This window comes from Dama dama, chromosome 33, assembly GCF_033118175.1.
Source record: "Dama dama isolate Ldn47 chromosome 33, ASM3311817v1, whole genome shotgun sequence".
Lineage (NCBI taxonomy): Eukaryota > Metazoa > Chordata > Mammalia > Artiodactyla > Cervidae > Dama > Dama dama.
In genome coordinates this window covers 49,291,686-49,306,630 of record NC_083713.1, presented here as the reverse complement: position 1 = coordinate 49,306,630, position 14,945 = coordinate 49,291,686, and the positions used below count along the sequence as shown (strand labels likewise).

At 35.4% G+C, this 14,945-nt stretch overlaps 1 protein-coding gene across 1 annotated transcript in view; it reads left to right on the top strand.

The window, feature by feature from the left end:
• EPC2 (enhancer of polycomb homolog 2) overlaps window positions 1-14,945 on the top strand; it is a 125,191-nt gene that overhangs the window by 50,534 nt on the left and 59,712 nt on the right. Inside the window, exon 2 of the mRNA XM_061135669.1 lies at window positions 3,357-3,516. Coding sequence (XP_060991652.1) covers window positions 3,357-3,516 — 160 coding nt within the window. The remainder of the gene's footprint in view (window positions 1-3,356; window positions 3,517-14,945) is intronic.

Below are 14,945 nucleotides of genomic sequence, written 5' to 3'. Positions count from 1 at the left end.
AGGACTGAGGCTGAAGCTTCAATACTTTGGCCACCTGATATGAAGAGCTGACTTATTGGAAAAAGACCCTGATGCTTGCAAAGATTGAAGGCAAAAGGAGAAGGGGGCAGCAGTGGATGAGATGTTAGATAGGATCACTGACTCAATGGACCTGAATCTGAGCAAACCCTGGGAGGCAATGTAGGAGACAGGGGAGTCTGGTGTGTTGCAATTCATGGGATCTCAAAGAGTAGGACACGACTTAGTGACTCAACAACAACTAAATATTTCTAGGAAAACACAAAAAATGTTTAGATATGTAATACGATAGGCATCAAAGGATATTTCAGAATGTCAAAGTAACCATGAGAAGTGATTTTGTGTTTTTGGTGGAGAGTGTTCCTTCATTTAAGATGTTAAACTTATATATATATATGCAAAAGGGCACACAGAAGGAATAGCATTTTGTGGAATGTTCTATCCTGTATTCTTCCAGGCTTTTTTTCAGGGCACTAGAGGTCTGTGTTATATTTTCTACTGTTACCTAAGAGTTCTAGTTTATGGATATAATATAACAATTTATATAATAATTATGTATTTATTGCTATTTAAACCTTTTTCTTTTTTGGTGTGAGAAACAGTGCCATGATGAGCATTTTCATTTAGTCAGTGTTGCCCGTTTGTTGGTTGCCTTTTGATGAATTCCATTTGTGGAGTTAGTACGTGAAAGGCATGCTTTCTTAAAGGAAATTAAGTAGTGCTTGGTTTTTAGTTGTTTTTAAAAATTAAGTAACATCACCAATGTATAATGCAGCATGTAACAAGAAGAGCATTACTCCTGTCAATCTCTTCCCCCACAGTACAATGACAAATCAAAACTCTGATACCTACTTTCAGGATTTTGTGTGTGTTTGCCACTGATTATTATATGAAACGCAGTCCTCAAGAAGCCTTGTCATTGTTTTTTATGATTTCTTTTTTTTTTCACAGATTGAGAGACTGATAATCTGGGTATGGAAATGGTGGCTGACAATTTATTCGTAGAGCTAAATTTAGTCTGTAAATAGGGGAGTATGTCATGGTCTAGCTCCTTAAATTTCTGGCTGCATCTGTCATCTGTCTGCTGCATTAAGGAGGAAAGTCATCCATGATCTGTTTTTAAATTTTTCATTTGTAAAATTAATGTTAAATCTTAATCTATTAAAGATGTATTTCAAAAATTAGATTATACCTAAAAATATATTTAGGACAAAGTCAAATATACATCAAAAGAATCTCTTCAAATATAAAATGTGTGCATTTTTTTTGTTACCTTTGTCTGTAGATTTATTAGCATTATAAGAACCTGTTTTATAATCTTTATCGGACTTTTCTAGTAAGGATGGAATAGTCAAGAGACATTGGAATCAGAGTCCTGAAATTTCTCTTATATATCATTACTATTTGCTAAGAGTAAGTCACTTGTTTCTTGAGTGCCATTTATAAAAATGGAAAATAATATCTACCCTCGTGTCCCAAGATTGTAAGGTGCTAATAGGCATGTGATTGTGGGTGTAGTTTGAGAACTATAAAATATTATATCAGAGCAGGGTGACATTGCATACTGTATCACTTTCTTTAACCAGGAGAGGTGAAATATCAAGGTAATAGGAAAAGAGAGCTTCCCAGGTGCCTCAGAAGGTAAAGAATCTGCCTGCAATGTGAGAGACCCAGGTTTGATCCCTGGGTTGGAAAGATCCTCTGGAGAAGGGAATGGCTACCCATTCCAGTCTTCTTGCCTAGAGAATCCCAGGTAAGAGGAGCCTGGTGGGCTAGAGTTCATGGGGTCACAAAGAGTTGGACACGACGGAGCAACTTTCACTTTCAACAGGAAAATACAGGGTTAATTAATGCTACAAATCACTGGCCTCACTCAAGGCCTGGCTTCCTAGTTTCTTGATGCTGTTTGTGTGTTTGATCCCCTCAGAAGTTCTTAGTCAACTCAGAAGTTTTACTCCAAATAGATTTTAACTAAATTGATAGTAATATTTGTATGAAAAGTATACTTAGTGCTTCAGCTTGGGATTCTGCCCTATGAAGAAAAACATTTTCTGAAGGTGAAGAAACTCTCAAATCTAAGCCAGCACCCACTGTCCTGTCCCTTTGTTCAACTGCTTGCCTTTGTCTCTGGGCTCTAGTCCATTTTGGATATTCTGTTCCCTGTGCCTGGATTGTTTCTTCTTTTCCTCTTTTGCCTTGCTAAATCGCTATTGATCCTAAAACTCTTAGTTTATGTTTTACTTCCTTTGGACATCTTTATCTGTTCTCCCAGAATGAGTGGTTTGACTAATTGTGAAGAGACATGCCTGTCAAGCTCAGATGTGATTGCATACTTAGATAATCTGTCTTCCACTAGCTAAGTTCTTTAATGGCGAAGTCTGTCTCTGTCTCATTCACTCATAATTCTCAGTGACAGGAATAGTATCTGCTGTCTACCAGGTGCTCTGAAAAATGTTGAAAGAATGGCTCCTGATACATAAATCTTAAGTTATGCAATGCAGTGTAACCAGATGAGACTTGAAGGAATTTCAGAAGCAATCCATTTAGATATTTAGGAATGTTAAAGAGAGGAGGCAGTGTGGCTAGAATAAAGTTTGGGAGGAGAGAAGTGTGAGGTAAGGTCAGAGAGGTATAAAGTCTTGTAAGTCATTGAGTGATTTTAACCTTTAAATATGAAGCGGATCCTGTGGGGAATGACATGGCCTAGTTTACCTTCTAAACAGTAAAGGTGCTTTGTTGGAAATTGTTCATGGTGGGTCAGGGAGAAAGTATCTGTTAAGTGGTGAGGTATTGAGAAGTTACTAGAATCCGGATGTATACTATAAGAACTATTATTTCGTCTTTGTTAAAAAATGCTTCTTGCCATGATGGTAATAGAGTCTGTTGGTTATCATTTTCTCTTGTCTCTGAGTTATTGAGAATTTTGTGCTTTTGAAGTTTGAGGTGTATAAATGCAGAAGATACTTAGAATCTGATATAAATTCTTTTCCTGTTATTTGCTTTTATTTGTGTTATCTGCTATTGGTGATAAACACCTCAATTTAGCAAACAAGGGGTCAGTTTTCTTGTAACTGAGATGTTAAATTCTACTTTGTGAATACTTATTTAAAAATTCTGCTTATTAAAATTGTAGTCATTTAAGGTGATACCAGTATGTATACAAGTATTAAGGGAGAATAATGGCAATGTTTCCTGAAGGTCTGTAGTAAAGGAACTGCTGTTTTTTAATTGATTCTTAAAGTACTTTGCAATTATTAAACAAAGTAAATTTTAAGTAGAATTTTGTTTTGAATTGACACTATGAAAACAACTCACATTGCTTGCTTTACATTTTCCAGGAACATCACTTACAGCGAGCTATTTCAGCACAGCAAGTGTTTAGAGAAAAAAAAGAGAGCATGGTCATTCCAGTTCCTGAGGCAGAGAGCAACGTCAACTATTACAATCGCTTGTACAAAGGAGAGTTTAAACAGCCAAAACAGTTCATTCATATTCAGCGTAAGTTTGTTAATTCATTCTTTTTTGTTTGTAATTTAAATTTATCAAACAGTGAAAAATCCTTTCTCTCTTTTTACACAAAGAAATTTTAATTTTTAGATTGATACCCACTGATTTATAGAAATGTAAAACATGAAAGAATAAAATTCCTCTGTGCTTATATCTGAACTTCAAGATCATTTTGATTGTTAGTTGCATTTGGAACAGTTGATGGTTATGTTGTATAGGATTTTCTGCAGAACTTACACTTATTATACAGCTAGAAGGTATAAAATATTATCTTTTTTATATATATATTTGCATATTATACTTTTTTTATACATTTACTATACAGCTATAAGGTTTATTTTCAAGGCCTAGTGGCTATAATGCTGATTAGGGGCAAATCTGAAATTTTTTAGAATTAGATCCTACACCTCTACCTTCTTGTAATTTTTATAGAATTCTAATTCTTCCTCCTTTGATCCTCTTATTTTTCTCCCCATTGTTATTTTTTAAATGATCACCATCTCTGATCTCTCTGATCTTAAACTGTTTCACTGATCTCCTAACTGTTCTATTATCCTTACCCTCTTCTATTCTATCTTCTCCACAAAGTCCACTGGCACCATAATGGGCTTCCTGAAGTGTCTGTCTGATCAGATTATGACCTGGGCTTAAAATTGTACTGTGTTCTTTATTTTATAGTAGCAGTTTGCAGCTAATTTTGCAGACAGATGCTAGTGTCTTAGTATCTTGTCTGGTTGTATTTGGGGGAAAAAAACAAAACTTGAAGTCATTTGTTAAAATAGTGTTGAGGGCTCTGCTTCAAGCCTACCTGTATGAAAATCTCTGGTTTGCAGCCTGGTAATAGGTATTTTTAAAAAGTTGTCAGGGTAATTCAAAACGTCTCCAGATTTACTACTGACTGTAAGATCTAGTATTTTTCATCAGTTCTCAAAACGTACATTTGTCATATTTGAAATGAGATTGCATTTTAAATTGCTTTTCTTCTTGATTAAAGTATGGTTTGTCTAAAGAGAATTTCTACTTGTTTTTGCCAGGCATCTGGGGACCAACCTGAGACCACCTTAAAGTCTTTGCTTGTTTTGTTTTATTTGTTTGCTTTTGGACCACACTGGTAGCTTTAGTTTTACTTGTTTGTTTTTAGACCACACAAGTAGGCTGCAGACCTGCTTGGAATTCAGTTCTCAAGGAGAGGTTTTCTTCCCCCCTCCTTCCACCTAAGGGCAATTTGAGAAATATGGTTTCATGTTGTTCCTTTCTGCATGGCAATTTTATTTATCTTATGCTGAAGTCCTTGCCCTTTGATATAGAGCTTTATGTAGCAATACTATATAAATTTAAATATGAAGCTTTTTCTTTTTCTTTCTTGCAGTTCATAAAGTAATGGTGCATCTTGTAATTGCTGGCATTATAGATTTAACAGAATGCAATAATAGCCAAAGTCTCTGATTTGATTTGTTACCTGCTCCCCCCTTTAACCTCATTTCCTGTTGCTCTTTCCCTCCCACTTTATACTGTAGGGAATAAGATTATTCACATTTGCCTTGTTTCACATTTCACATTTCCTTGCATGTGCTGTTCAAGTCTTCTTTCCTTTTCTATAGCTTAAGATCTTCTAACTCCCTTTTGCCGCTTAACCCTGATTTCTCATTCTGCCTCTCCTTTGCTTCATCTCAGTACCTTGTATGTACCTCTGTCAGAGGACTCACCATACTTTATTGTGATTATTTGTAACCATTCTTTCTCTCCTTTTAGATTGTGAGCCCCTTGAGGGCAGGGACTATGTTTTATTTTCCCTTTGTATCTTTAGAGTCAAGTGCATGGCTTATAGATGCTCAATAAAATGGCTTGTTTGTTGACTGGTTCAGTTGTTTTTAAATGGCTTAAAAGCCCTTAAGTGTCAGAACCATTTTCCAGAGACTCTTTCCCCTAAGCATTCAAGAGAAACACACTTGCAAAAATTATTTGTGTGATTTGTTTTCTCTATGTCTTTGACTCTGAATCCCTTAGCTTGTTGAATTTTCCTTGTCTTTGTATCAGGAATGAGATAGCTGTTCATAATAGAAATTTTAAGCATTTTTCAAGCCAACATATCCCCACTCCTCCTTTTTTTGTATTTTAATAACAGTATAGCTGGACAATAGGACCATTTGTAAAACCCATTCTTGGCAACCAAGAACCAGAAATTGGATGTAACCCATCTGGGTCAGACCCAATAGATAAAATAAATATTAATCTTGTGTTGTTTTTTTCTCCATTTCATTTTATTCTATTGCTGTAATAAATAGAATAAAAATAATAGAAAATTATTTTAGCTACTTCCTTTTTTCTCGGTGAGTCTGTTAGCATATATATCTTATATATACTATTCTATACTAAATTGTGCTACACCGTTTTTTCTGCCTTTTCTATTTATATTTTAGTTTCCTCAGGTTTTTATGTAGTCTTCTGTTGTCATTTTCAGTGTATATATAATTTTCCATCAAATGTATATTCCATTATTTGCATGCCTTTTTGCCTACTATTGGGCATCCTTGGTGGCTCTGCTTTAGTCTGTACCTTCCAATCCGTCATCCACATTGTCACTTTTGTGATTGGTAGCCGTTTAGAATGTTTCCAAGACTTACTGCTGCCTATAGGATAACATTTTAACTTATCTGTGTGATGTTTAAGGCCCTCCTTTGTGCCTATCTAGTCACAGTCTGCTATGTGTTCTTCCACCGTGACATCAGCCTGTCATTGAAATGAACTGTTGATAGTCTGTTCTTCCTCTAAACTGTAAGTTCTTTGGGAACAGACGCTGCATCTCATTCACCATACAGTCCCACACTACAATCTCAATACACAGCACACCTCACCTCCCCCCCCCCCCCCCCCCCCCCGCCCCACCAATTCCTCTAAACTCTTCACACTTTCAGCTACAATAATAAGTCCTTTTAGCTCTATGATTCATCCCTTATTTTATCATCCAGGCCTTTACATAGCCCTTTACTTCTCTTGTCCCATTGTTAAAATACAATTTATTCTCCAAGGCTCATCTCCAGGACCACCTTTAAGATCTTTTTTCTAACCCCTCTAAGCAGAGTTCCTGACAGTGTTTACCTCAAGCCCTCCTGTTGTGTGCACACCCTCATTGTGGCATCAGCCACCTGTAGTTGTAATTGTTTGCCCTCTGTTGCTTCACAGGTTATAAGGCTCATTGAGAGAAGGGACTTTTTTTTTTCCTGTTAATTTTTACTGCTTACTGTAGTACCTAGCATATGACTAGGTATGAAGTTAAATATTTTGCTGAATCATGAATGAATGGTGAAGATAAAAGCATACACATCTTGACATTTTTGAGACATTGATCTTGTAGGATTCAAAATTGTATACAGAATTGATAGTATAAGAATAAAATCATTGACATGTACAGTAAACTTGAGAGACCTGCCATGTGAACCCAAATCAGGAATTGAGCTCAGTTGTTCACCAGCAACGTCATTATGTCGTTTTAGGACAGAAAGTGTCTGCCTAGGAGTTAGGATGGAATGACTCCATTCTTGGTGTGGCTGTGAGATAAACCTGATTATTCTTTCCTATCCCTTTTGGTAATAGTTCTCCTTAGTAACCTGTATTAGTATTCTGGAGAACTTACTTAATCACAACACACTGTGATATTTTGACCAGGTTGAAAGCATTTTGGTGGCATGTAGTCTTTGATGACCCGAGATACTCAAACTGTTCCTCATTTCAGCTAATTCTACATATTGGTCAGTTGTGTGACATACATGGAAAATGCTACCTCCATTTTACTTACTGTTATAATGGATTTTCTTTGGGTACCTTAACCCAATGTTAAAATTCTTTCATTTCTTATCTCACGGAGTTTAAAACTTATTAAATTCAAGATCCAAATTTTTCCTCTTAAGGAAATGACTTTGTTTACATTGCAGTAAATTCTTTATTTTGACCTCCCATTATCCCTTTCATTTGATGTAATATTTTACAGTATCTCAGAATTTTAGAACATGAAGGAACATGAGATACTGTTTCATAAATTTTCTGAAGTTATGTCCTGTTTTGAACTCAATTAAATACTTCTTTGAATCAGGACTCCTTTGCATGTTTTGAAATGAAGGTTTACTTAGCGTTCTCAGTACATTGCTCCTACAAACACAGATAAGTAGAACATCACCTGTTTCTTGGCTGAAAGAGTCCAGGAGAAAGGACTGGTGGGGATAGCACCCTTTGTTATTTGTCAGGCAGGGCGACAAACCCACTCTAAGGAAATTGAATTCTGCTGTTTGTGTCTGCAGCCCACATCTGAAGTCCTGGGAAGATACCTGTCTGTGTGTGTACACTGCTTGTACACGTTAGTACACTTGAAACTGACTCCTCAGTTCAGTGAAGCTGATCATTGTCAAGTCTTTACTTAGAAAAGAAGAAAAATTACACTTGTTTAGTATCACATGGATTATTTATTCTACTATGTTTTCAGCAAGAGTGAGACAGATGCTGATCTAACAGCCAGTGTCAATCTCATTATCCTTGAAATATTTTTTGCTCTTCTCCTCATTAAGCAAAAATGATGATAACTGACTGTTTGCCTTCATAGGGCAAATATGTTTTGATTGGAAAGAATTGAAAAAGATCCCAAATGAAGAACATTGTTTTGTTTGTACAATAAAACTTTTTGGTGAAAAAGATACATTCTAGGAACATCATTTCTTATTAAAATCCATTTTTTAAAACTGGATATCTGTTAAGAAATCAGGTTGAATAGAAATGATGCAACACAATTAAATATCAGAAAAGCCATGCCAGAAGTACAGAAGTGGATTATATCAGGTTTGTGGAAAACACGTTCTGGGTGAAGCTAGATTCCAGGTTGAGGTGGTTAGAAAGATACTGGGGGCGGGCAGCAAGGTCAGGCAGTGAGGGCGCCCTGCATTCAGACCGGCTGCCTTTAGGGGTCTCCTGTCTTCTCTGAGGAGAGTGTGGACACTAGTTCTGAAATGGTAGAGTAGTATCTGGGTAAGTACTAATCCAGGAAAGGGTGAGGAGCCCTAAAACTTAGAAAATGTTAAGTAATGAGTAATGACAGATATTTGGGAAAGCATTATAATCATTTGACAGTCTGGGATAGAGAGGTGAAAGAGAAGTCTTGAGTATAAGGAGTATGCCCCTTGGGCTTGTGTGCCTTTTCTTATGTTTACTTATGAAAAATACCACAGGCATTTTTTCACAGAACTAGAACAAATACTTTTTAAATTTGTATGGAAATACAAAAAACCCCAAATAGCGAAATCAGTCTTCAGAAGATTGTAGGAATCATGCTCCCTGGCTTCAGACTATACTACAAAGCTAGAGTAATCAAAACAGTGTGATACTGACACAAAACAGCCATAGATCAATGGGGAACAAGATAGAGAGCCCAGAAATAAACCCACTTGCTAATGGTCAGTTAATTTGCAACAAAGGAGGAAAGAATGGAGAAAAACCGGCCTCTTCAGTAAGTGGTGCTTGGAAAATTGGACACTTATAAAAGAAAGAAATTATAACATTCTCTAACACCATAAGCAAAACTAAGAATGGATCAAATGTGAGACTGGATAGCATAAAACTCCTGGAGGAAAACATAGAACACTCTTTGACATGAATTGCAACCATATTTTCTTGGATGTATCTCCTAAAAGAAACAAAAACAAATGGGACCTAATTGAATGTAAAAGCTTTTACACAGCAAAGGAAACCATTGACAAAATGAAAAGACAACCTACTGAACGGGAGAAAATGTTTGCAAATGATAAGACTGATAAGGAATTAATATCCAACATATACAAATAGCTCATGTAACTCAACATCAGATAAACAACCTGATTTTAAAATGAGTAGAACTGAATAGACATTTTTCCAAGGAGGATGTGCAGATGACCAACACGCATGTGAAAAGATGCTCAACATCACTAATCATCAGGGAAATGTGAATCAAAACCACAGTGGGATATCACCTTGCACATGTCAGAATGGCTGTCATTTAAAAAAAAAACAACATTGCTGAGGATATTGAGAAAAAGGAACCTTTGTACATTGTGAGTGGGGAGGTACCTTGGTGCAGCCATTGTGGAGAACAGTATGGAGGTTTCTCAAAAAACTACAAATAGAACTATTATTACAACAGTTGCACTTCTGGATGTATATCTGAAAAAAGCAACAGTAATTTGAAAAGGTACATGTACCCTGTTGTTCATAGCAGTATTAGTTACAACCGCCAAGATATAAAAGCAACCTAAGTGTCCATAAACAGGTGAATGGATAAAGAAGATGTGGTATATACATACACAATGAAATACTACTTAGTCATAAAAAATGTTTTAAGAGCATGCTTCAACGAACTTGTAAGTAGGGGACCCAAAATTTGAACCAGGCAGACAGATTCCAGAATACATGCTTTTTTTTTTTTCCTCAGCTTTGTTGAGATATAACTGACATACACCACTATTTAAGTTAAAGGTATACAGCATAATGATTTTTCCTACACAGCTTTTGAAATGATTTGTTGTTGTTTAGTTGCTAAGTCATGTTTGACTCTTTTGAGACCTCATGGATTGCAGCATGCCAGGTTTCCCTGTCCTTCACAATTTCCTGGAGTTTGCCCAAGTTCATGTCCATAGAGTCAGTGATTCCATCCAACCATCTCATCCTGTGTTGTCCCCTTCTCCTTCCTTCAGTCTTTCCTAGCATCAGATTTGAAATGATTACCAGAATGAATTTAGTTAACATTTATCACTTCATATACAGAAAAAGGAAAGGAATAAAAATCTTTTTTCCTGTGATGTGAACTCAGGATTTACTCTCTTAACAACTTGCATATGTAACATATTAGCTATGTTAACTATGGTCATCATGTTGTATCTTACATCCCCAGTACTTATAACTGGGAGTTTGTACCTTTTGACTACCTTCATCCACTTCTCCCTCTCCCAACCTCCCATCTCTAGTAACCACAATATAATCTCTTGTGCTATGAGTTTGGGATGGTGGGGGGTAGAAATTCTTTTTATCTCCACTTGTGAGATCATAAAATATTTGCCTTTGTCTGTCTGACTCAGTTCACTTAGTATAATGCCCTCAAAGTCTATCCATAATGCCCGTGAATGGGCAGGACTTCATGTTTTTTGATGGCTGAATATTATTCCATTATATATATATATATACCACAGCTTCCTTCATTCACTTACTGTTATGCACTTAGGTTGTTTCTGTGTGTTGGCTATTGTAACACTGCTATGAACATGGCGGCGGGGGCAGGTGGGGGGGTTGCATCATATATCTCTTAACGTAGTTTTCTCATTTCCTTTGGCCATATTTCAAGAAGTGGAGTTGCTAAATCATATTACAGTTCTGTTTTTAATTTTTTGATTTCACATAGTGGTTGAATTAATTTGCATTCCCACCCACAGTGCACAAGGGCTCCACGTGCTCAACAACATTTGTTGTCTCTTGTCTTTCTGATGCTAGTCATTCTGACAGGCATGAGATGATATCTTGTGGTTTTGATTTGCATTTCCCTAATAATTAGTGAGGCTGAGTATCTGTTAGCTATTCATGTGTCTTTGTTGGACAAATGTCTTTTCAGGTCCTTTACACATTTTTTATTGGATTGATAATCTTTAAAATTTTTTAGATTTACAGAAAATTGAGCAGATAGTACAGCAAATTCCCACATACTGCCTCCTACACACACACACCCACCTCACACACCCACACACAATTTCCCCTACTACTGTCTTGCATTAGTATGGTACATTTGTTACAGTAATGTAGTCAGTACCTTACTAACTAAAGTCCGTAGTTCTTATTACTATTTCCTGTTTGTTTTTTACAGTTTTAATGAATTTTTAAAGATCCATGTCATAGATCCATCATTACATTACCCTACAGAATAGTTGAATTACCATAAAAACTCCCTGTATTTTCACCTATTCATTCCTCCAGATCCCCGGCAACCACTGATCTTTCTGCTTTTTCTAGTTTTGCTTTTTCCAAATTGTAATTTAAGTGAAATTACACATGACATGGGCTTTTCAGGCTGGTTTCTTTCACTTAGCATTATGCATTTCAGGTTCTTCTCTGTTTTTTTTACTTGATAGTTCTCTTTTAAATTATTGAATAATATTCTATTATATGGATAATTCAGTGTTTGTTTATTCATTTACCTATTGAAGGACATGTTGGTTGCTTCCAATTTTAAAAAATTATGAAAAATCTGTCTTCATTTTTTGTGTGGACATTAAGTTTTCAGCTCTTTTGGGTAAACACCTAGGAGCACAGTTGTTTGATTATACAGTAAGGCAGTGTTTAGCTTTGTAAGAAGCTGCCACACTGACTACTTCCAAAGTGGCTATTTCATTTCTCATTTTTCATTTTTACTATCAGTGAAGAAGAGTTCCTGTTGCTCTGTATCCTCATCAGCTTTTGGTGGTGTCAGTTTTAGAATTTTGGCCATTCTAATAGGATGTAATGGTATCTCATTCTCTAATAGCCTAGGATGTTGAGTACCTTTTCATATGATTAATTGCAACTTGTATATCTTCCTGGGTGAAGTGTCTGTATCTTTACCCATTTTAAAGTTGGATTCTTTGTTTTCTTATTGTTGAATTTTAAGTGTTCTGTATATATTTTTGAGTACTTTATCAGATCTGAGTTTTGAAAATATTTTCTCCCAGTCTGTGACTTGTCTTTTCATTCATTTAATAATGTCTTTCATAGAGCAGGAGGTCCAGCTTAATTATTTTTCTTTCATGGAGTTTGCTTTTGGTGATATTTCTAAAATCTCATCACCAAATATGATATCATGCAGGCTTTCTCCTGTGTTACTTTCTAGTAGTTTTATAGGTCAGTGTTTTTTACATTTAGGTCTGTGATTCATTTTGAGTTAACTTTTGTGAAAGGTGTAAGATCTGTGCCTAGATCCATCATTTTTAAATATGGGTGTCCAATTGTCTCAGTGCTGTTTGTTGAAAAGATTATTCTTTTCCTTTGAATTGTCTTTGCTACTTTTGTCAAAGATTAATTGACTGGATTCATATGGATCTATTTCTGGGCCCTCTAGTCTCTTTCACTGATCTTTTTGTCTGGGTTTTTTTTTTTTTTTTTTTGGTCAGTAGCACATTGTCTGAATTAGTGTGGCTTCACAGTAAATTTTGAAATCAGTTTTCTGACTTTATTCTTCAATATTATGTTGACAATTTTGAATTTTTTTGCTTTATATAAACTTAAGAATCACTTTGTCACTACTGATTGATGCACAGAATGGCTTGCTGTAATTTTGATTGAGATTTCATTGAACCTTTAGATCAAGTTGGGAAAAACTAATAGGTTAACCAAATTGAGTCTTCCTTCCAATAACCATGACTCTCTTTCCGTTTATTTAGTTCTTTGATAATGTTTCACCAGAGTTTTGGTGTTCTCTGCATGTAGAACTTTACATAATTTGTTAGATTTGTATCTTTGTATCATTTTGGGGGGGGTGCTAATATAAATGGTTTTGTGTTTTTAGTTTCAGATTCCACTTTCTCATTGCAGTATATAGGAAAGTGATTGATTTTGTATAGTAATTGTGTGTTCTGCAACCTTGCTATAATCACTTAGTTCCAGGAGTTTTTATCAGTTCTTTCATAGACTGTATGAACACCTGTAGACAACCTTGTCATCTGGGGGCAAAGTTATTTTTTTCATTTTACTCTATTAGCTGGGGCTTCCAGTACAGCGTTGAAAAGCAGTGGTGAGAGGGGACATCATCCTTGGTTGTTTCTGATCTTGTTAGGAAAGCTCTTAGTTTCATACCACCAAGTATGAACCTTTCTGTAAGGTTTTTGTAGATGTTCCTCATCAAGTTGAGGAAATTTTCTTATGTTCCTAGTTTGCTGTCAGTTTTTATCATGAGTGGGTGTTGGATTTTGTTAAATGGTTTTTCTGCATCTGTTGATACAATTTTTATTTTTTCTTTGTTGATGTGGTAGATTACATTCATTGACCTTTTCCAACTTTTCATACCTATGATAAATCCCACTTGGTCTTGAAGTTTATTTCTTTTCATGCATAGTTAGATTCAGTTTGTTAGATTCAACTTTATTGAGGATTTTTGCCTCTACGTTCATGAGTGCTACTGGTTTGTAGTTTTGTAATTTCTTTATCTGAGTTTGGTATTAGAGTAATGTTGGCCTCCTAGAAGGAGTTAGGAAGAATTCCTTGTGCTTCTATCCTCTGAAAAATGTTATAACAATTGAATACTATTTCTTCCTTGAATGTTAGATAAAATTCAACAGTGAGCCCACCTGTACTTGATGCTGTCAGTTCTGTAAGATTATTAATTGTTGACTCAGTTTCTTTAATATATGCAGACCTAGTCATAGTGTATATCTTTTTCTTGTGTGAGTTTTGGCTAATTGTGTCTCTAAGGAACTAGTCCATTTCATAAAGATTTGTGGACATAGAATTGTTCAGTGTTCTTTGACCATCCTTTTAATATCCATGGATTCAGTAGTAGTGTCCCCTATTTTTAAATTTCTGACATTGATAATTATGTTCTCTGTTTTTCTTAGTGAGTCTGGCTAGAAGCTTATTGATTTTATTGATCTTTAAAAAAAAAACAACTCTTGGTTTTATTGATTTTCCTCTATTACTGTGCTTACTTTAATTGATTTTACTCTATTTTTTATTCTATGTCTTTACTTCTGCTTGCTTTGGATTTAATTTGCTTCTTCCCTTTCCAGCTCTCACAGGTAGAAGACTTGATTTTCTATCTTTCTTGTTATATTTCAGGGTTGCAAATTTTCCTCTATCACTGTTTTTGTTACATCCCACAAATTTTAGTGTTACATTCTCATTTAGTTCAAAATATTTAAAAATTTTTCTTGATATCTCATCTTTGACCATATTTGTAAGAGTAATGTTTAATCCATAAGTATTTGGGGATTTTCCAACTATCTGTTACTGAATTTTTATTTTGTATGACTGAAATTCTAAACAGTTCCCTGTTAACCCTACCCCCAGTACCTGACAGTCACCATTCTACTTGTTGTATCTATGAATTTGTCTGCTTTAAGTGGAATCCTGTAGTATTTGTCTTTTTGTGACTGGCTTATTTCATTTAGGATGATATTCACAAGGTTCATCCATGTTGTACCATATGACAAGACTTCCTTCTTTTTAAAGGCTGAATAATATTCCATTGTATGTATGTACCTCATGTAGTTTATCCATCCATCTGTTGGTTGATGGATGTTTAGGTTGTTTCTGTATCTTGGCTGTTGTAAATAACATTGCAGAGAACATGGGTGTTCACATATCCCTTCGAGATCCTATTCTTAGTTCTTTTGAAAATTTGCACAGAAGTATGATTGCTGGAAGTGAGAAATAGATTTAAGGGACTAGAT